A 22603-nucleotide genomic window follows, 5' to 3' on the forward strand; every position below is an offset into this window, starting at 1 on the left:
CTAGAGGGGAGGGGGGTGGGAGGATGGGTCAGCCTGGTGATGGGTATTAAAGAGGGCACATTCCGCATGGAGCACTGGGTGTTATACGCAAACAATGAATCATGGAACACTACATCAAAAACTAATGATGTAATGTATGGTGATTAACATAATAAAAAAAATTCCCCTCAGAAAGAGCATAATAAAATTTATCAGCTCAGTCTTGTGAATTTTAACTCAAGAATCACACACACACACACACACACACACACACACACATCATTGCATATAATTCTGTATGGGTTTCTGGTTTGAATAATAACTTTTAAGATAAACCATATGAAACTGCCATTGTTATAGGTCACAAAACGGTTGAATATTGGCAATTTCATATAGCTCAAAATGAATAGTGGGGAAAGGATTTATCTGCTAATAGGATATGGATATATCAACTGCAATAATAGAACAGTGTCTCACCTGAATGACCTCAGCATTCGATAGGACTTTCCTAGATCAGATACTCTTCTGCAGAATGGACCCACAGCCAACTCCATCTGAAACATTAAAAGATACTCCACAGTGTTAATGTCAGAAGCCTGTGTTGAACGGGGGACACACCTGGATCACAGAAAGTTGAAGCTTGCCATAAACTTACTTTTATCTGGACTGTGAGGCAATTTTTGAAAGTCAATTAAATTTAATAAAAGGCACGAACTTGGGTGACTTTTGCATTTATTGTTACTAAAGGAGAATAACATGAGACCATTCCTTCAAGAACACAGAAAAACACATTTTGGTTATGTAAAAGGAGGAAACTCGGTTCTTTTCTCCACTGAAAAACTGGAGGAGGCAAGGTTTTTAAGACTGTGTGCCTATACTTGAAGTAGGCATCACAAGCCTTTTCATATGAAGTATAAACAATGACAACCCTCAGCAAGCTGGCCCAAGTGATTAGAAGCACGGACTCTGGAGGCAGCACACGTGTGTCACAATGCCAAGCCTACAACGACTAGTTGTGCCGCCCTGGACTTCAGTTCCGTAAGCCCCGGGCTCCTCGTCTGTCCAGTGGAGATAGTGCTAGCTCACAGAACTATAGAAACCAAATAATTTCACAAAGCAATATGAGCGCGGCACCTAGCAGGTGCTTGTTCAATGTTGGCAATTATTAGCAGTATTTTTTAAACTTTCCCCCTGTTACATTATTAGCCAATTAATTTGCTTCCTGACTCAAGACCTGTTGGTTTCACTGCTCTTTATTCTCCTTCTTTGGCTGGAAATTTTACTTGTCATTAAATGGAGATTTAGGGTCTCTGTTCTAGCAAGTGCAAAGTTTTCACAGACGGAGGACTCAGATGACAAACTGTTTCTCCGCTCTTGCTATCAACAGGACTCTGGTACAGAATAGCTTAGAAAATCTCTGAAAAAAGTAATGAAGCATCTTTCTTCAAGAAAAACAAAGGAATGGAAAGTGGGGCTTCTGTCCTGTTGGTCATCCTTCTAAAATACTGCTCAAATCTCCTGCCCCTGGGAAACTGCGGAGACCTAAACAATCACTCATTTGACAAACATTTCTAACTCCCTGTTAATTGCCAGGCACCGAGTTACACATGGGGATGAGAAGATAAATTAGTCGACTGTCCTGCCTTTAGGGAGCTCTTTCAAATTTAGTGAAGAAGGGGATATCTATTTATTTATTTAAACAATATAGTTATTATTGAACAAAATAAAAAAGGTATGTGGATCTATACACACACACATACACATATACATACATGTATATACACATCTGATTATTATTATTTTTTAAAGATTTTATTTATTTGAGAGATAGCGAGAGGAAGAAGCAGACTCCCTGCTGAGCAGGAAGCAGGGCTCCATCTCAGGATCCCGGGATCATGACCTGGGCCGAGGTCAGACACTGAGCTGCCCAGGCGCCCCCACACCTGATTATTATTAAGCAAACTTAGAAGTGTGCTATCAAGTGTACGAGCTGTCACAGGGGACCTGGTGGGCAGCTTCCTTGAGATGGTCTTGAGGGTAACTGGTGGAATTTCTAGGTGGAACCGGTCAATTTCTCTCCTAACATATAGAAGACACAGAGTATGTCTTCTATGTCCTAGAGGGAAACCTTAACATGGTTAGAAAACTCTCTAAAATAGAGAAGATTAAGTAAATAAGAAGAGAAAAATCTGAGGCAAAAAAGTCAGGATTCTTGCCAACAAAGCAAAACAGAGCAGCTTGAAGTCAGTGTTCTCATGTCAAGACAGTGGGTCCTTGGGACCTGTTTGGTTTCTTCACCTGATGAAGTTGCTGGTTTTCTTCAGACTGTGGCATTTATTTTACACTGAGCACAAAAGTAAAAATGTTATTATCCTGTATTCCTCATTTGGTAACTGCAATTGTGTGTGTGTGTGTGTGTTATGGTTTTTACAAACTGAAATTACATAAGGTGTTTTCATGAAATATTTTTGACATTTTTTTCAATTACCCTAGTAGATTCTCCATCTTCAAAGATTAAACCAAAAAACCTTTGCCTTAGCACTTGAGCAGCATGGAATGTTAAAAAATTACAACATGAGAGAATATGACCTTGAACTGCTGTGTAATCTATGATGATACAGGAGATTTCTATACCAGAGTACAATTCCAAAATAAATAAAGGACCTCCAGCGTACTGAAAACCATTTTCTTCTGCCAGAATTCCATGAAACAATAAAGGCCATGTTTCCAAAGGGCAGGAGTGTTCCTTTTGGAGGAGGTGACTCTGCACCTAGCTGTGGATACACAAATGGCAGGTACAAAGGCCTCTCTCCCGCTCCCGGCTTGCAGGGAGCAAGTGGTCAGAGGCAGGCAAGGTGAACTAATTAGAGCGGCCCGGGCCCCACCGCAGACACTTGGTTAGCCACGGGGCATGTCTGGATGCTCCTACGGCTCTCCGGCCCTGACACTGTTTAGGAGAAAAGGCAATTGCTGTGAAAATCCTCATTATTTCGTTTTCTTTTCTAAATGCATATATTTGGGCAAAGAGAAATACAGATACATATATATTTAAAGGGCACCGGGAGACCTATAAATAGAAATTGCTAGGAGTACCACTGAATGAGTAATTTAATGCCACCTCCACGAGCCATCCTTTCCCTTGGGGAAGAAACGAAATCGAGGGGCGAGGGCAGTGTGGACAAATCCCCCAAGAGGTTGTGAGTCAGCAGACCCCAGTGGCCTTGACCAAGCTGAGTGTTTTAGAACTGCTGTGTGGAGTGTCGACACAGAGAGCATGTGGTCACAGCAGGAAATCAATTACCTGTAGGAAGCCCCCTCAGGCCCATGACCTGATTCCTAATGAGGCTGCATGTCAGGTGCTTCCCTCACCACGAGCCCTCCAGGTGGCACCCGGCAACTATTTTCCCTCTCACCTGTGCAATGCCAGGAGGGACAGCTTAGGGTTCCTGAAGAGATCTTTAAAATCTACCACTATCTGCCTTTGCGACTGGACCAAATGACAAATACTCAGCAATTCCAAACCTACTCCCTGGGTCTCTTCCTGAGCTCTTTCTCTTTCTGCATTTATGCCAGAATGAGTAGGCACTTTTATCACAAGAACACTTTTAAAACCCAGAGAGGATTTGTGTGTTCTTGATTCCAGTGGCCTCGCTGGCTTTGTTTCATTTTGAAAACAAACTGACAGGACTTTCAATAATGAGGCAGTCGGAAGGCTTTCTAGTCCCCAGGCGATGCCTGTCATGAATACAAACAAGGTCAGGGTAATACCTAAGTGTTTTTGACTCACTGGGAAAATACTCCAACCAAGCACGGTCCTGAAAGCTAAGGGGCTGCATCACGCGACTGCAGGTTTGGCAAATTAAACAAAACCCCCAGTTCACTGTCGTTTTCTTAACTATGGGGCGGGGGGAGTAGCTGGATCCTGTTGCCAAAGCTACTGGTCCCAAATGTGAGGGCACTTCCCTGTCTCTCCTGTGCCCACAAGCCACAGGGTGCAGAACCGGCCGCAAGGTGAGGGGCAGGCTGCTCTGACACTGGGACACGCTGTCTGGGAGGGGACAAAGGGGTCAGCACCACCTGCACCGCAGCATCGTCGTCACTGCACGGCTTTGCCCCGAGTAAATGCTGCAATTTCGCTATTGAAGAAATGGAAAACAGGATGCCTTGGTTGAGTAGAGTAAGTTGGTCATAAGGACCAATGAGTTCCATTCATCTTACGGGAAGGGACCCGAGAAAAGGTCTGGCTGATTGGGCAACACGAGAAAGAAGAGATGCCAAGTGAAAGTCTGAATAATGCAGTTTCCGGGGGTGGGAGCTCAACCTGCCGCTGGGGGCTTTGCGTTTTGAACAGGAGCTGGCTGTGGTAACATGGGTTACGGGACAATGCCTTCCATCTTTCAAGATTCGTAAGGGAGCAGATCATTAAAATAAAACGCGGAACGAACAGCCTGCTTGGCGCGCGCCGGCACTCTCATTTTGGCCATCTCTCGCTCACTGCCACTCTAATCGGACTTGAAGTGCTGCCTCCAGGAAAGTGACTCAAGAACCAGCTGGAGCAGAATGCAAATAAACTGGTGGGGGAGGGAGGCCAGGGGAGGGAAGAGGAGAGGAAAAGAAAAACAAAATTCAGGAGGAAAGGGGGAAAAAGAGAACAGACGCTCATTTCAGTAGAGCCCACAGTGTTTTTAACACACAAGAGCAGGACTTGGTGCGTCCTAGTGTTTTCAGTTCCATGAGCAGCCTGTGACCCCAGTAAGGGACGGGTAACACACTGTTTATATACAATCCTCTTTAAGCTGAAGTTTACCTGTAGCAACAAAGCACAATGTACAAGGGCATGAGAAGGAAGCTTCTGAAAATGAGAAAGGTCAAAGGAGCAACATTTAATTCCTATTTTTATGTCTAGGCTACCTAAGGTATATTTCCCAAAGGAAGGCTCTTTACTATGGTCTAGTGGCCTCAGGCATATCATTTGGGGATGAAAATGACTAATTCTAGGCCAATTAATATGCAAAGAGCCCAGCTCTTGAAACATTAGATAATGTACCTGTTCCCTCTGGACCTTTATCAGGTATGAGTCTGACAACCACCCCCCGTTCAAGGAGTCTCCGACATCTTCTCCTTGGAGTGGGAATAATGAACCCAGACTTGCTCCCAGATACACACAGGGATAAATAAGGCCATTAAATTTGACTATCTTTATTAGCTGGCAGGATCTGGCAAATTATGAATAATCCATCTGAATAACTCTTTAGACTAGTAAAGTTAACAGCTGTGAAAAGCATAAAAAATGAGTCCACCTTTGACATGCTATATAAATACGAGTGATCTGTTTGGAAACCTTTTTATTCAGGTGTATGTTTGAGGTGTTTCTTCTTTGCCTCTAATACTTTTGGAAGGCTTCAGAAAAATCTGTCTAAAGGAAAAAGGGAAAAACCCTTTCCTGTAAGAGGTGATCATGGTTTGAGAGCCTGGAATTATTTCAAGGCTGGCCATACACAAGAAAGGTACTCTGTTCAATAAAGGGAGACTAAATAATCAGACCCTCTATTGTACATGGCCCACTGTGCATCTAAATGGAGAACATTGTCCTGGAACACTGAGCTGGCCACTAGAAGATTACAGATGCATGGGAGTTCTTACTCTTTACATAACAACAGACAGCCCCTTTACAGTATTCGGAGGAAATGTCATTGCCTATATTATTTCCCAGCAGAATCAACCAATTACTCTTCTCAATACTAACCTCATGGGATAATAAAATAGTAAGAAAGCCCTACATTATGTAAAAGTGAGATATATTTCTGTACTATGGAATGAGCTACTTCACTTAACCCTGAAATCTCAAAGATGAGTGATGATTCATTTATTAAATACAAAGAAAAAAAATCTGGTATGAAAGTCTCTTTTAACTCTTCTCTTTTTCTTACCAATTCAGTTGAAATGAATTTATTTTTCTTTCTGCTTCAACTCTTTAAAACACTAAAGAATACATACTTAGTCTTTTAATGAACAGATAATACTGAGGCTGGAACATTTCCCCCTTTGCAGCGATGCATCAATTTACCTGAGCAAAATCAGCAGCAAGTCGTACTTTCCCACCTTCACCAAGAGGTCTTATGAGACTGGCATTGCGGATAAAAAGTTCAATTGCTCTTTGGGCGATAGCTTCAGTGTTGTCAAAGACAAAATCCAAGCATTCAAAGTGTTTAAAGTAGTCACTCATAACTCTGGCAATGAAACCCTGAAGCTCCTTCATGTACAGAGAACAAGGACCATCAGGCTTTCCTGAGCTGGATAGTGACCTGCAAAAGGGAAAAAACAGCCAATGTACTAACAGCCACTATTCCACTTTTGCCCCCCTCCCCCACCTGCTATTTCAATCCTAAGCAATTTTTTCCCATAGTGGTAAAAAAAAGTATTGCTTATTTTTACTAAGAGTTAAGGAGCATAAAACAATGTATAAATTATAAAGACTGTTTTAAGATGCTAGGAAGATTACTGAAGAAATCTTAGAATCCATTTACCTAGAGATTATTAAGAATGAAATGGACAACCATCTGTCTCGGGTGATTCACACAGTGCCTTATGTACTCTCTGACCTCTCAAGGTCCTTCTCAGCTTTACGAATCTCCATCCACTCATATGTTTTGCCTGGTTAGTGAATAAATCAATAATGAAGCCTGAAATAGCATTTTACACTTTGTAAGGGCAGAAAACACAGCCTTCCCCAAACAAATTCCTGGCAAAGATATTTCTGCTCCTGTGCTATTTAATCTGATCAGGCCAATAGTAGATTTCTGCCTGTGGAACTGGTTATGTAACAATACACATGGTATGCAATTTTTTCCTCCCAGATGATGAGGTTTGCAAAGGCTTTAATTTGGATCAACAGATGATGCCAGCTGATGCTCCATGAAATACTATTTATAATTTATAAGTGTTTATAATTGCTCTTTAAGGAATATATTAAAAGAATGTGAAATATTTATAGGAAAGAAGTTATACCAAAATTAGAAATCACCTGATATTAATTAGCTAACCAATGAGATCATTGGCTACAAAGTGCTGAATCGTCTTCAAAAAAATGAGTGTTTCCATATTCTGAGAATGACGTAGAAAAAGTGGCAGTGGTCTAAAGAACAACAGATATGACTCAAATGCCTAGAGCAAGAGAATGAGGTGAACTTAATTATTTTCAAAGACAGCAATGAATGCTTATTATCAGAGGATGTTAACCAAAGGCCTTCTATTTCCAGCAGTAGATAGAAATAGAGAAACCAGTTTTAAGTTCCAGAAGGGAGAGATTTTGTTCAGGTGTAAAAAAGAATGTCCTAACTAAGGCAAGGCCATCGAGGGGGAGCATGATGGACCACTGCTGTATTCAGTGTCACAGTGGAGTGCTGCTCGGTACAGCCTCAGTCAATGACGGCAATCTTAGGTGGGGTTGGCTGTGCCAGATTCAGACCATTGCACAGCCTATCTTTGTTCAGTTCAACAGACTAGGTTGGAAAAAAAAAAGGTACCAATCTCTTTCATGTTTTCTTATGCTTTATCAAAAGCGCTGTTGTTACCTTGTACTACTCTGGAGGAGTGTTTCAAGAATTTTCATCTGGTCAGTTGAAATAATTTCCATGAGGATTAGAAAATAATATACTAAAACCAGTTCCAAGCATGTGTCAATATAAGTAAAATAATCCATCAGACGAAATTTTGAAATAGGTATTATCAATTCTTAGTGTGGATTAAAAGCTTGATTTAAATTGATTAGAATACGAAATTTGCTTGGCCACCACTAAAGTGCAGTTTTCCCAATTATGCCGAAGCTTTTAGTAAGAGATTTTCAACTGATCAAGTGCAATAGTAAGCTGTGCAGAAATTGAAGGGGATGTACACCTGAGAAATGGTAGATGATCATCTTCAGGTCCCCTATCTTTTTGGGGTGTGTTGTGCACTCTCCCTGTGGCTGAGGTGCACATCTATCACTTCAGGGTCTAGGGTCTTCCTACTTTTACTGCCTTTCCTTCCCCATTCAAAGCTATAATCAGAGAGAAGTCGTTTTACATTAAATCAGAGAATTTCAATCAATGTACTATGTCAATCAGACATTTATATTTTGAGCTTTATCTAATTTGGAGAGAAACACTGGTCCTATTAAATACATTTCAAATACCAGGAAACTGTGTTGAGCATTACTTTTTAAATAGCAGAGGGATTCTGTAACCACACTCCATATAAGGCTGGCTGACAAGGTTAAACCTGCTTTATTCCCTTTACCTAAAATAAATATAGAGGGCTTCCAAGGGCAGGTGTTCCCTACTATTTTTATCACCTACTACCTGGGGGCTGGCCCTACTGTAAAAGTGATTCGTACTTCTTGAATAGTTTCATCTAACTTCACCTTATATTTCATTCAAGCCAAACATTTCATATGTGAAATGAAATGACAGAATTACTAGTAATCACTAGTAACAAAGTTCTAGAAAGTGAGAAAATTACTGCCCTGGGGTAATAATTCTAAATAGAACATAAAGCAACAGAGACCCACACTCCTCTACCAGCACAGACGGAAAACGACTCCGAGTGGAATCTCAAAAGTCTGCTGTATATAGACAGAGAGCAGAAATGGGACCATTAAAAGCCATTCGGGGAAAAAATTAAGGGCAGTGTTATGCACCTTAAAATAATGCTTCCTACTCGTGGCAACCTGTGAGTGGTAATCCAGCTCCCTAGTATTTAGGCAAACTAGTAAGGACATAGCTACTAGGGAGACCAACTTTTAATGTCCAAGCCACTAGCTACAGGCACTAGCTGAGGTTCACCAATTCAGTTGCTGATGTAAGGAGCTGAGCACTCTTACAGAATGAGCCTTTACTTTCTGCTTCCTTTGCAGAGGCATCGAGGATTGGTCTAACTGGGACATTTCATATCACTTTTGAACAAAATTCATTTCCTTCCAAATACTGCTAAATCAGCAGTTTTGTATTCCTATCTCCAAATATTATAGCATTTTGTGTATAATCCACCTTACCCTCTGTGCTTCATTCCATTATTAAAAAGAGAGCGACCTTTTTACCCTTCAAAAGATATTTTGTGAATGAAATAAGTGATGTGAAAAATTGAAGGACAGTGCAAAGTTCACACAATTTTCTACAAACAGCTAGACTAGTGGCTGGACATTTAATAAAGTAGATATTTAAACAACATGAATATAAATAGGAAAATTCAAAAACTAACTATGAACTATGAATACAAAACACATATCTATGTATTAATATTTGAATGTTTAGCTCTACAGTGTGGTTAAGTTTAAAAAAAAAATCACTCTAAGCATGTGCAAATAACTATTCCAAATTCTCTACAAATAATGTCCTAGTACATGGAGCTCAAACTACTTTACTCTCCTTAAAAACATTTCAGTGAACACTGGGTTAGGACCTATGATTTTTATTCTCAAGATACATATGAGACAGATAAGCAGTACTCTTGTAAACAGCTGTGGAATACTCCCGAAGCGTTGCTTAGGCTAGGTGTGATACGGCAAGATTGGATTGCCACAAAACTCCGAGAAAGGAAAATGATTCTTGTAGGTGGTTGGGATACAGCATGCCTTCAAGGCCAGAGCAAGATTCAGACTGGCATCGTGGCAGAGCTGGGACATCTTATATAAGAAATAACATGCCTATGCTAGAGGCTCAAGTAAGGGCATTTGTGAGAGAGAAGGATCAACATCAGCTTGAAAAGAGAAGACGGTACCAACTACCAGAAGTCCTGCAGTGCCAAGCTGAGTCCCACAAACGTTAATGATTCTGTTTCAATGACAGGAGAGAAATGACGAAAACAAGAACTGAAAAATTTTAATCAGCTAATGGCGCTCACAATGGATAAAGTAGTATGAGGCTGGAGGCCAAACCGGTCACAAGAGGCACAAGGCCTAGGTGGAAACAGACTTAGGGATGAAGAGTGGGGGTAGGTAAATGAAAAACAAATGCAGTAAAGACTCGTGAAAACTATGGTTGAAAGTGCTTACCCAGAAAAATCTTCTTGATGCATAGTGATGATTATCGCCTCTATGGCATCTCCCACTGAAGTCAGTAAGGGCTGTACAGCGCTTCCCATAAGAGCATGGATTGTCTAAAAAGAAAAAGGAAGGGCAGGCAAAATTAAAGACCAACACAAAGAAATCCAATATGGCAGAAGCCTTCTGACTAAAAGTTTTTATATCAAATCCCAACTATATACAGTTTTTGAACTGTAATAACTCAACAGAAGTCTGTTCCTCTCCCAACTGCTGTTGGAAATGATCTTTAAAGCTGACAATATGTGAAACACGGCACTGCAAATTTCAACTCCTCCACTTCTCTCAAATTTTCAAGAAGTTTCATGGTCAAATGAGCTCCTGGAGAAAGGAGGAGAGAGGAGCAGTGCCACTTACAAAGATCGAATGAACACATTTTGTAAAGTTTCTGAAAAGAGTGCGGCAAGACCAAAAGTCATTCTTCAAAATTGGAACAACATCATATGGTTTTAAGCAGAGTGAATATAATAAATATGCTGGTGATTCTTACAGGGCAGAAGACTTAGGCATTTCATGGATTAAGTTCCTATTTAGTAGGAATACTTTTGGTACTTGGCACCATCTTTCCTTTTCCAATTTTTGTCACAAATACCCAGTACCGGAGCCTGCGGCATGGGCATTTGCTACTGGTTTCTAGTGGGTAGAGGACAGGGATGCTGCTACACAACCTACAATGCACAGGACAATCTCCCACAACAAAGAACTACTCAAAATGTCAAGTGTTAAAGGTGAGAGTTGTTCAACAGTGAAGTATAACTATTGGTTAGGTTATATAAGACCGCTTGGCCTAAGTTATGGGTTTTTAGTGTGAAAATATTGACTGGGCCTCAGTACACACTTAAAATCTAAAATTTAAACATGTATGTTTCTTTTTTTTTTTTTTTAAGATTTTATTTATTTATTTGACAGAGAGAGACACAGCGGGAGAGGGAACCCAAGCAGGGGGCGTGGGAGAGGGAGAAGCAGGCTCCCCGCCAAGCAGGGAGCCCGATGTGGGGCTCGATCCCAGGACCCTGGGACCATGACCTGAGCCGAAGGCAGACGCTCAACCGACTGAGCCACCCAGTGATGATTACATATAATGAAGATGGATGGCATTTGGTTCATATGAATGATAGAAATCAATCAGGAAAGGTTAAATAGGACCCTTATTCATTAAATTCCTAAATGTCATCTCTAGCCCTTAGACTCTGATAAAAGTAAAATTACTATCTGTTGGGATTGAGAGAGAGAGGGAGGCAAGGAGAGAGAGTGAACAATGCCTGAGCAACAGCATACAGTTTGCCCTCAGGAGTTCCCAATCCAGTGACAGCAGATAACAACTTATAGTCACATCAGTGCGCTATAGCGTGCTCTGGGATCATGGGAGAAACCTCCCTTACACTGAGATGATCTGGAAAACAAAAGGCACTGCCTAAATTGAATTTCAAAGGACAAATAGTAAGAACCAAGTGAGGAAAGATGGGGCTGAGAGGGCATATGTTAAAGTCACAGCTGCCTGGGAAAGCTGAAGCCTTCGACTGCAAAGCATTCCACACAGAGTGTGAGGTACCTGCCCATGTGGAAGGGAGATGAAGCAGATGTACTCTGTGTAGGCTGCTAGGAGTTGGGAATTTACTCTGAAGGGAATGGGAAACCAATGATGGGTTTTAAGCAATGAAAAAATACAAAGATTTGAATTTGGGAAACATCATGTTGGCTAGTAGACTGGGTAAATAGACTAAAGGCAGTAGCAGCTTCGAAGCAAAACGATGAGTGCCCAAACCAAATCAGAGGCAGTAGGAACAGAGATGAGGAGACAGGCTGGAGACACTGTAAAAGGAGAACAGCAGGACTTGGTAATTACATTTGGGAAATATGGAGCAGAAAGATTTTAGGATACACTTAGATTTTTTTTTTCTTTCATGATTTGGTGATATTATTAACTGAATGTCTAAATGCAGAAGAAGCAGGTTGATTTGGGGATGGAGAGAGAAAATGATGAGTTCAGATTTGGACATGAGTTTCTTGAAGGGCTTATGGGAAATCCACATGGGCTATCCTGGAGGTACTGAAATATTTACATTTGTAGTTCTTGACACATTTTGACTAGATTTGGTAATCTTTGGCTTTTAAGAGGGAAGATGAAGCCAAAAGAGTCAGTGAGATCCCAGATGATGGTTTGTAGAGTAAGGCTAAATGCCATTTTGAAGTCATTCAGAAGAGGAGGAACCCTTGAAGGACTAAGAGGGGTAAAATTTTTATTTAGTATATATTATGTGCTGGGTACTATGCTATGTGCCTCACATATTATAATTCCACTTAAAATTCAATTATTCCTTCCTCTAAGAATATTAAAATCTCTAAGTTCAGATGGGGAAACTAAAGTGAAGTGAAGGACACTGTCCTTAAGTGAGCAAGCAGATGGGCTGGGATTTCCTAGATGTACGTGACTCTGATGTGCTTTTGGTTCCACTCTGCCCACTTGCAGCAGAGAAACAGGAAAAGACCTTAGAGTATGGTGGAAATAAATGGACAAGATTTCAAGAAAGAAGAGCAAGTTTTCTACTCTGATATGAAGGAATGAGTATCTAACTACAGACCCTCCTACAAATGGGACAAATAAACAACATACTGGAGGGCTCTAGTGATGGGAAAAAAGCAGGTAGTTTTAGAGGGCTGTGGAAATCTAGACTAAGCAACAGAAGAAAGTGAGTTCTTCATTTTCTGTGACTTTGCCCTGAGAGTGCCTACGGTCATGCTGGTGGCAAGGCAGGGTGGCTAAAACCCTGAGAAAAAAACAAAACAAATCCAGCAGTCTTTTAGGCCAAAGGAACAACGGAAAGGAGCCCTGGGCTGCCAGAGAGTGAGAGGGGAACTTCAGAAAGGACAGAGCCAAAGAAGAATGCCTAATTCTATATTTAAACTCTGCACTACTCTTCAGCTGACTCATCAACCATGCCTGTGCAAAGCAAACACAAAGTGGCTGGCAACCACTCTTGAGAACTGAACTGAGGTCTGAGGCACAGCCAGCTGCAGGTATGACAGTGTACAATTAGAATCTAATCAGGCTGATTAATTGCTAAAGAAATACCATCAACACTCAAGAGCAATGTAAAAAAATACTGAGTCTACACAACATAACATTCGCAATGTCCAGGATATATTAAAAATTACTACATATACAAAAAGCTTGGAAATGTTGTCAGTTTTCAAGGAAAAAGATCAACAGCTGCCAACCCTGAGATGATCCAGACTCTATCATTATTAGGCAAGAACCTCAGTGAGGTAAAAAAAAAATGCTTACAATAAATAATAGGAAACCTCAGCAGAGTGACTGAAAGTGTAAAAAAGAACCAAATGGATATTTTAAACTAAAAAAAATTGCACTAGATGCATGCAGATGTAAATGTACTTCTATAAATATGAGGTTTCTATATTTTACATAACATGGCACAATATTAACTCTATGAAGATTATGGAAACTTAAGGATGTATATGGTAATCCACAGAAGAACCCCTAAAAAAATCACATGAAAAATCTAATAAATAAATTAAAATGCAATTCAAAAAAATTTCAAAGAATCCAAAAGAAGACAGAAAAGGGGGGAAAAGAGGAAAGCAAAAAAAACAAAATAAAAAAACAAAACAAATGGGATAAACAAAAAACAGATAAAACTATACACCTAAATAAAACCTTATTAATAATTATATAATATCACTGGACTAAACACTCCAATTAAAAGGTAGAGATTATCGGGCGCCTGGGTGGCTCAGTTGGTTAAGCAGCTGCCTTCGGCTCAGGTCATGATCCTGGAGTCCCGGGATCGAGTCCCATATCGGGCTCCTTGCTCGGCAGGGGGTCTGCTTCTCCCTCTGATCCTCCCCCCTCTCATGCTCTCTCTCTCTGTCTCACTCTCTCTCTCAAATAAATAAATAAAATCTTAAAAAAAAAAAAAAAAAGGTAGAGATTATCAGAACAGACAAAAAGACAACTATTTACTCTCTATAGGAGATATACTTTAAAGACACAGAGGAGTTGAAAGTAAATGGACAAAAGATGTACCATGTAAACATTGGCATAAAAAGGCTGAAGTAGCTAAGTTAATATCAGATAAAATATACTGCATTACAGTAAGTATTAACAAAGCTAAAGAGAGGTATTTCATAATGATGAAAGCATCAGTTCATCAGGAAGATGTAACAATAATAAATACATATGTAACATAGCTTCAACAGAACTAGTAAATAGCTTCAAAATCAAGGCATCAAGAATCGACAGACTTAAAAGGTCCATAATGATGGTAGAAAATTGTAACTTCTGTCTTTTAGCAATTGCTAGAACGACTATATAGAATATCAGTAGAGACATGGAAGATCCGAACACATCATCATTAGACACATTACCACTACCTTGACCTAACTGATATTTATAGAACACTATACTCAACAACTGTAGATTACACGTTTTTGGCAATCACACATGGTTCATTCACCAAGACAGACCACATAAAACTAGACTCAATAAATTTAAATAACTGGAATAATACAGAGTATGCTTTCTGATGATAACAAAATTAAACTGAAAAATCAATAAGACATCTAGGAAATCACAAGTAATTGGAAATAAAAAAAAAAAAAACACTTCTAAATAACCCATGAATCAAAGAAGAAACTGCAAAGGAAACTAGAAAATATTTTAAACTGAATGAAGATAAAAAGCGTACCATATCAAAATTGAAGTGCTTAGAGTGAAATTTACAACTTGTTAAGTTTATTTTTGGAGGGAAAAGGTCTAAAAATCAATGGTATAATGCACATTAAAAAAAAGGCAAAGAAAATCCAAAGTAGAAGGAAATAAAAAAGACAAAAGCAGAAACCCATGGAAAAAAAAAAGACAATAGAAAAAATCAATAAAGTCAAAAGTTGGCTCCCTGAAAAGACCAACAAAACTGATAAATCCATAGCTAAACTGAAGAAAATAAGAGAACACAAACACCAATAGAAACAATTAAAAAGAGGTTATCACTATGGGTCCTAAAGACATTAAATGGTTAGTAAAAGAATATTACGTACAACATTATTCTGACAAATCAGGTAACTTTGATGAATAGACAAACACCTGGAAATTCACAAAATATCAAAGCTCATTCAAAAAGAAACAGATAACTTGAATAGCCTTTTACCTACTAACCAAATCGAATCTGTAGGTATAAACTTCCTACAAAGAAAACCACAGGCCCCGATGGCTTTACTGGTGAATTCTACTAAGCATGTAAGAAAGAAAACAATACAAGTTCTTTCAGAAAACAGAACAGGAGGAAATACTTCCAAACCTAATTAATGAGGGCAGTAATAACTTGATACCAAAATCAGACAAAGAAATTACAAGAGAACTATATACCAGTATCCCTTTTGACTATAGATACAAACATCTTTAACAAAAATTAAGTAGATCAAATCCAGGAATACATAAAAAGGTTAATACATCATAACCAAGGTGGGTTTGACATGTGAAAATAAACTTCTGTATTTTATTAACAGAATAAAGGAGTAAAACCATTTGATCATTTCAAAAGAGAAAAAAACTACTTGATGAAATACCATTTATAATAAAAAAAAGTGTCAGTAAACAAGGAATAGAAAGGAACTTATTTAATCTGATAAAGGCCATCTAACATCATACTTAAAATAGAAGAATACAGATGGAGTGCTTTCCCCCAAGTCAGGAAAGCATTGACCAACATCCACTCTCACCAGTTCTAGACTTATACTAGAGGTCCTAGCCAGTGAAACAAGATGGGGAAAAACAGGCATCTACTTGCATACAATATGATAGTTTACACAGAAAATGTTCATTCTGGCTGGGTAAGGCTTCCCAATTAGGGGAAACACAAACAAGAATGGTAGAGGATTAAGGACTACTAGAGAGAACAAAGAAAGGAGACTAGATTCTATTTCACAAGCTCTTTACAAAGCAGGGAAGTGTGCCATACATTATCCAAAGATTTACCTAAAATAGCTAAGATTACAAAAATATAGAAGCCTCAGCAATCTGGATTATTCTCTCATATAGAACATAAATGTTTACCACACAATAAGGGAGAAATGAAAAAGTGTCATATAAAAACCTAGCAATATAATCTCTACCTGTATAAAACAATCACAGTAATAAATGGATCAGAATTACTGGGCCAAGGTGTTTAAATGTTACTTACAGCTGAGGTGGGTATAATGAAATGACTCTAAATTAATATTAATTATGCCATCCATGACATAGTAGATAATTATGAGATGTTAAACCTCAAGGCTAAAATAACATTTAATTCTGGATAAAATCTCAACAAGGTAGAGAAGAAAAGACTGTTATGTATCCTTACCTATATTTTTAGTAAGTGAAACATATATTTAATATCTTCTCTATCAAGGGGTGCCTGGGTGGCTCAGTCGGTTAAGGGTCTGCCTTCGGCTCAGGTCACGATCTCATAGTCGTTGGATCAAGCCCTGCATCTCGCTCCGTGCTCAGTGGGGAGTCTACTTGAGATTCTCTCCCTCTGCCCCTCCCCCTGCTCTCTCTCAAAGAAATAAATCTTTAAAAAAATCTTCTCTATCAAATAATAAAAGCATATAGATTTTTGGTTCTTGGCTGCAATCACTTCTGCATGCTAACATTCTACCCCTAATTCAAAGTAATGTATTAAGTCTCCTACAATTTTAAAATTCAAAGTTCTCTTTTTTCTCTAAGTCAGAGGGTTTTGTTTTTTACTTAATATGTCATCATGGTTTTTATATGATTTAACTTAAAAAGCAAGGTCAAAACTATTTCTCTGAGTTCTGTTAACATAAGCAATTAGAGGACGCCTGGGTGGCTCAGTCGTTAAGCGTCTGCCTTCAGCTCAGGTCATGATCCCAGGGTCCTGGGATCAAGTCCCACATCGGGCTCCCTGCTCGGCGGGAAGCCTGCTTCTCCCTCTCCCACTCCCCCTGCTTGTGTTCCTGCTCTCGCTGTCTCTCTCTGTCAAATAAATAAAATCTTTAAAAGAAAAAAAAAACAAAAAACATAAGCAATTAGGTCTCTAATTGTCAGGGCCACTGCAGGGGAGCCTTAAACCAACTGCTAGTCTTCTTCCATCCAGTTCTCAAGGACAAAATTGGCAATGCCTCAGCAACCACAGTACCCAACTACACGAAGCCCGGGCTCTAGTGAGCAAACCCAAGATGAGAGCCCTTTTCCCTGCACTAGCCTCAACTCCCAGCCCCAAGTGACTAACAACAGGAATGAATTATAGTCTCTGAAGAATTTCTTTTCTTTTTTAAGATTTTATTATTTGAGAGAGAGAGAGAGAGCAAGTGCAGGGGGGCAGGGAGAGGGAGAGATCTCAAGCAGACTCCGTGCTGAGCCCAACGTGGCACTCAATCCCACAACCCTGAGATTATGACCTGAGCCGAAATCAAGAGTTGATGCTTAACTGACTGAGCCACCTAGGTGTCCCTGAAGAATTTCTATTTTTAATTTGTCAGGAGACTTTTATTATCAGGCAAAGTGTAGGCACTCTGTCTTAACCCACAGACTGGACTTTCTCAAAATATGAGCTGTGATCATTAGGAGCAAAAAATCAGTTTAGTCAATCACTATCAGAATGTTTTAAAAATAATAGATGAGTGGGGGTACCTGGGTGGCTCAGTCGGTTAAGTGGCCAACTCTTGATTTCAGCTCAGGTCATGATCTCAGGATGGTGAGATTGAGCGCCCTGTCAGGCTCCGTGCTGGGTGTGGAGCCTGCTTAAGATTCTCTCTCTCCTTCTCCCTCTGCCCAGCACCCCACCACCCTGCATGCATGTGCTCTCTCTCAAATAAATAAAGTCTTTAAAAAAAAAAGTAATAGATGAGTATAGAAGATATAAGCATGCATCACACAAAATAAGGAAAAATATTGTTCTGTGCAATTACAGGAATACATATAGATGTATATTCTATATATATACAATTATGTGTGTGTATATATTTATAAATACTTATGTATTGTGTATGGGGTCACAAAGTAAAATCTATTTTTTTTTTAGATTTTTATTTATATATTTGAGAGAGAGAGAGAACACAAGCGGGGTGAGGGTCAGAGGGAGAAGCAGATTCCCCGCTAAGCAGGGAGCGTGAAGCGGGACTCAATCCCGGGACTTCGGGGATAATGACCCGAGCCAAAGGCAGATGCTCAATGACTGAGCCACCAAGGCACCCCTAAAATCTATTTCTTATCTTGGGTATTGATCAAAATATGTTCGAAAGCTACTGCTAGAAGAGAAGGAAAAAAATGTGGAACTACAGAAAAGGAGACTATGTAAATTCCCTGCCTGGAAACAAGAATGCTAAGACCTTTTGGTCTGTCATATTGGCCTGATTTTTTATATTTTTCTGATCATCAATAACTTAGAGAACTCTTAATAAAAACAATTATTTTATGATGGCAGCTTGAATAATATTTCATCACAATGAGATGAGCATGTTGGGGGAAAAGAAGAGAATAGAGAAAACATCCAAGTGTGCTTTCACTGTGCTGGGGGGAAAACAGACTTGTCTTCTCCTACCCTCCTATATGAATTTGGTGTCCTTAAGTTTTGGGGGCCTGTTAAATCCCCATCCATGTCACCTCAGAAGTTCCCTTCTCCTTTATGATTTGTGAAATCATCCCCTCCCAAGCTTCTCCGTCACACTCACTGTTACTTCTCTGTAGCTTCTTTACTCTCTAAATATTTCTCCTTGGAGTTCACTGGTAGTGTCTGTCTCCGTCTCCCTCTCTTTTAACTCTACTCAGGTGATCTAAGTCCATCCAACTGTTGACACCTATTACCTTTGTACAGTTATATTTTACCACTTTACAGATGTAGAAACTAAGGCAAGAGAAAACTATTTAACTTGTCTGAGGTCCTACAGCTAGTTAAATAGCTGAGATGGCATTCATATATAGGGAGTTTGGCCCCAGAGTCTGCTATCCAGTATTATTTACTTAGTAAATATAAAAAAAAATATTTAGTAAGCCAATGAATGATGATGGCAAGGTGTAGTAGACACAACTCTTTTGCGTCAGTGAGGTCTGAGTTTACCAGCATCAGGACTTTGAGCAAGTTATTATTCCTAAGTTGTGTAAAATAGGGATAATAATACACAACTTGAACAGTTGCTGTAACATTTCAATATATGGCATGTGACTGGCAAGTAGCAGGTGCTAAATAAAGGCTATTACTACCATTAAAATGAATGATATCCTTGTTTTGTAAGAGTTATCTACTGTCAACTACATACGGCTCTGAATCTCATACCAACATTATATTTTATTAAACTTCCTGAGTATATTTATGTTAATATGTACAAAAAAAAAAAAAAAAAAAAAGGAATTTACCCTGATTTCACACCTTACAAATAAACATTAGAGTTTCTCAACCTTGGCATTATTGACATTTTGGGCCCAGTAATTTCTTTTTGTCGGGGGCTGTCTTATGCACTGCAAGATGTTTAACAGCATCCCTGGCACTAGGTGCCAAGAGCACCCCACTCCTAGTCATGACAATCAAAAACATCTCCAGCTTTGTTAAATGTTCCCTCAGGAAAATCACCCTCATAGAGAATCACCACTTTACTGGGATCATACTAGGCTGTACTGCCCTAAGATACAGCGAATACTTGAAGACTCTTGCTTCCCTTGCTTATGATAAAATTCTCATAAGTAGAACACAATCTGTAGACACCAACAGGGTCTATTTTTAAGTTCTAGAAAATATAAACACACATGTATCCTTTCTCTTTAGGATAATTATCAGCAGCTACTTTTGGTATGTGCAGAGGATTTGGAATTATTTTTAAAATGTGACATCTCCCACTCATCCAAACAATTCTAAAACCCACTTTGATATATAGAGTCAAAGATTAAATTCTTTTACCTTTAGGGCTGAGATTATAGTTTGCTCAGCTGCTGGTGGGAATGAGCTCTGACTGGAAACCACCTAGAACAAGGTTTTGTTTGATACAGTTAAAGTTTTAAGTCATTTATTTTTATAAATACTAATTTTGGTCATAACATGATAAAACTGTTTCCACAGACACATAAAATAGTATCATTACTTTAGATCATATCTCATACATGTTTTAAAAACTCATGAGTATTTCTTAGTTAAGATAGGTTGAAAACTACTTTCCTGTATATAGCAATTACACTATATAAAGCAATTATACTATATACTTCAAATAATCAAAACATTAAGAGTTCTAAGAGTTGACTTTCCTTTATTCACTTTAGATAGGTTTTAATTACAAAGTTTTAACTTGAAAAGGTCAGTCTAAAGCTGTATTTACATATTTCTTTTAAAAAATTCACTTTTCTCCAGGCTGACTATAATTTTCAACAAGTCTTTAAAATACAAATATCAAATATTTACAAATCAATACAAATATAATGAAGATTCCAAAAGTATCAATAAAAGCATTTAAATCAGCCTAAATAAAGAGATACTTTCATTGACTGTGATGCTTTAGAGTAATAATGAAAGGGAATGGAAAATACATCACTTATTCTTTTTATTTACTTCCGTTACTTACTTTTCTGAGGTTTACTTGTTAATGCTTTAAAATATATTGTTAAATGTGTGACATACACATTTTTGGAAACTCCTAATTGACAAAAGGACTTGTTAAAAATTTACGTAAATAGTCACTTAAAATTATTCGAAAACCCTATCGAGCATATTAAAGCTCAAATTAAAGGTCATGTTTTCAAACGCGTCCCCTAACCTTTAGCTTCCTTCAGGTCTTCTAAATATTTACCTCTCTACTTACTAAATATTTTGGAAATAATTTATAGAGAGAAAACATGAGCTATTCAATTCAAGGACTGGGTTGAAAGTATTGCTTTCCCGGTAATTATAAATACAGTTCATCTTAGAAATAATACATGAAGGCAAACAAGTTAAAGTTCATCATTAAAAAATTACATTAGTAAAACAACAGCAAAAAGAATATATATTTTCTACTTCCAAGGAGCCATCAGTGATTATAACATAAAAATTCACTGTGTTTAATGCAGCTCCTTCCCCCCTTCTTTGTGCAAAGATGAATCTTTCCATGTTGAAGGGATTAAGAGTTCATTGAAATTATGCTTTTCAATAGGTATGAAACACATATGATTTACCCTTAAATCATTTGCTCAATAAACTTGACTATACCAACCAAGCCTGATGATCTAGAGTTCGTATGTTTTAAACCAAATATATAGAGAAAAGTGACACAAATGATAAAGGCCAGGAACAAGTACTGTTAAGAAGAGTTCATTCTGCAGCTTACTTTATGGTCATCAGGTTTTCATTGTATTCTTTTGCCAAAAATTAAATAATAATTCCTTGTTGTCTAAATTTGAGGTGAAAAGAAAGAAGCTGAAATTAAGTCAAAAGAACTTAATTAAAAGAAAATAAAGATTACCTTTGTTACTGATTGGTACAACTTATACAGTGAATTCACTACTGCCACGTTTCTTCTCTGCCCTTCTGTAAGAGGCCCAATCACCTGGCTTGCATCTCCTTGTGTGGAGAGCTGTAAGAATTCAACACAAAAAGAAATTACCAAGATGATAGTTCATATTTAACAGGGAAGCTCATGCCCTCCTGACCAAAAAAAAATAAATAAAATGGTAACTGTAAATATCCAAGTCAAGTGTTGGACTTCAGGCACAGCCAGGAGGAACCCCTGTAGAGAGAACACCATGAATGGGGAAACCCAATTAACCCAACTGTGTGCACAAGAACATCTTCCATCAACACTTCAGAGCTGATGGACCCGAGGTACATGTGACGCAAAAGCCCAGGATGTGCTGGTATTTTCATACATCAGCACAGTACTCTCAGGGAATACCTTCTGGCAACTGCCAATAGTCTTTCCACTCAAAAACTCAGACATAAGCCATCAAAACAAAAACAAGAGAAAAAAAAAAAAGAAAAGTAAATAAAGGAAGGGAGGGAAGGAGGAATAAAAATAAGCCTTCATCCTATTTACATCTGACAGCCATCATACTACTCCATGAAATAGGTGGCGAAAAGAGGGTTTTACTTTCATTTTTATAGATTAAAAATATGCTTGAAAAAGGAAGTTAGCTAAGATTATACTGTATAGAGATGATCAGTAGAAGTGGTATTAAGAACTTTTTACTCCTCACCTTTAATTTAGTTCTGAACACATGAGTTTTAGGAGAGGACATGTAATGCTTAAAGAGTTAATTTAGAATTCTTATAGTTTGATATGAGAAAAGAATCTACATATAAACTATTCTCATATTGATCAGAGTTTAATCAAGTCCTCTGTAACAACTGTTTTTTTCTTTTTTTTAAAGATTTTTTTTTTTTTTTTTAAAGATTTTATTTATTTGATAGAGAGAGACACAGTGAGAGAAGGAACACAAGCAGGGGGAGTGGGAGAGGGAGAAGCAGGCCTCCCGCTGAGCAGGGAGCCCGATGCGGGGCTCGATCCCAGGACTCCGGGATCATGACCTGAGCCGAAGGCAGACGCTTAACGACTGAGCCACCCAGGCGC

General features: G+C 38.7%; 1 protein-coding gene across 2 annotated transcripts in view; it reads right to left on the minus strand.

Moving 5' to 3' along the window:
• The window catches only part of COG5 (component of oligomeric golgi complex 5), a 125916-nt gene that overhangs the window by 17945 nt on the left and 85368 nt on the right, over positions 1 to 22603 (minus strand). For both annotated transcript variants that reach the window (XM_081800706.1, XM_081800705.1), the window contains 5 exons: positions 21500 to 21610; positions 19969 to 20031; positions 10010 to 10113; positions 6047 to 6284; positions 457 to 533 (listed from right to left, as the gene is read on the minus strand). In XM_081800706.1, the coding sequence (XP_081656832.1) occupies positions 457 to 533; positions 6047 to 6284; positions 10010 to 10113; positions 19969 to 20031; positions 21500 to 21610 (593 nt within the window). The remainder of the gene's footprint in view (positions 1 to 456; positions 534 to 6046; positions 6285 to 10009; positions 10114 to 19968; positions 20032 to 21499; positions 21611 to 22603) is intronic.

This window comes from Leptonychotes weddellii, chromosome 12, assembly GCF_054177405.1.
Source record: "Leptonychotes weddellii isolate Sample4059 chromosome 12, ASM5417740v2, whole genome shotgun sequence".
NCBI classification, from domain to species: domain Eukaryota; kingdom Metazoa; phylum Chordata; class Mammalia; order Carnivora; family Phocidae; genus Leptonychotes; species Leptonychotes weddellii.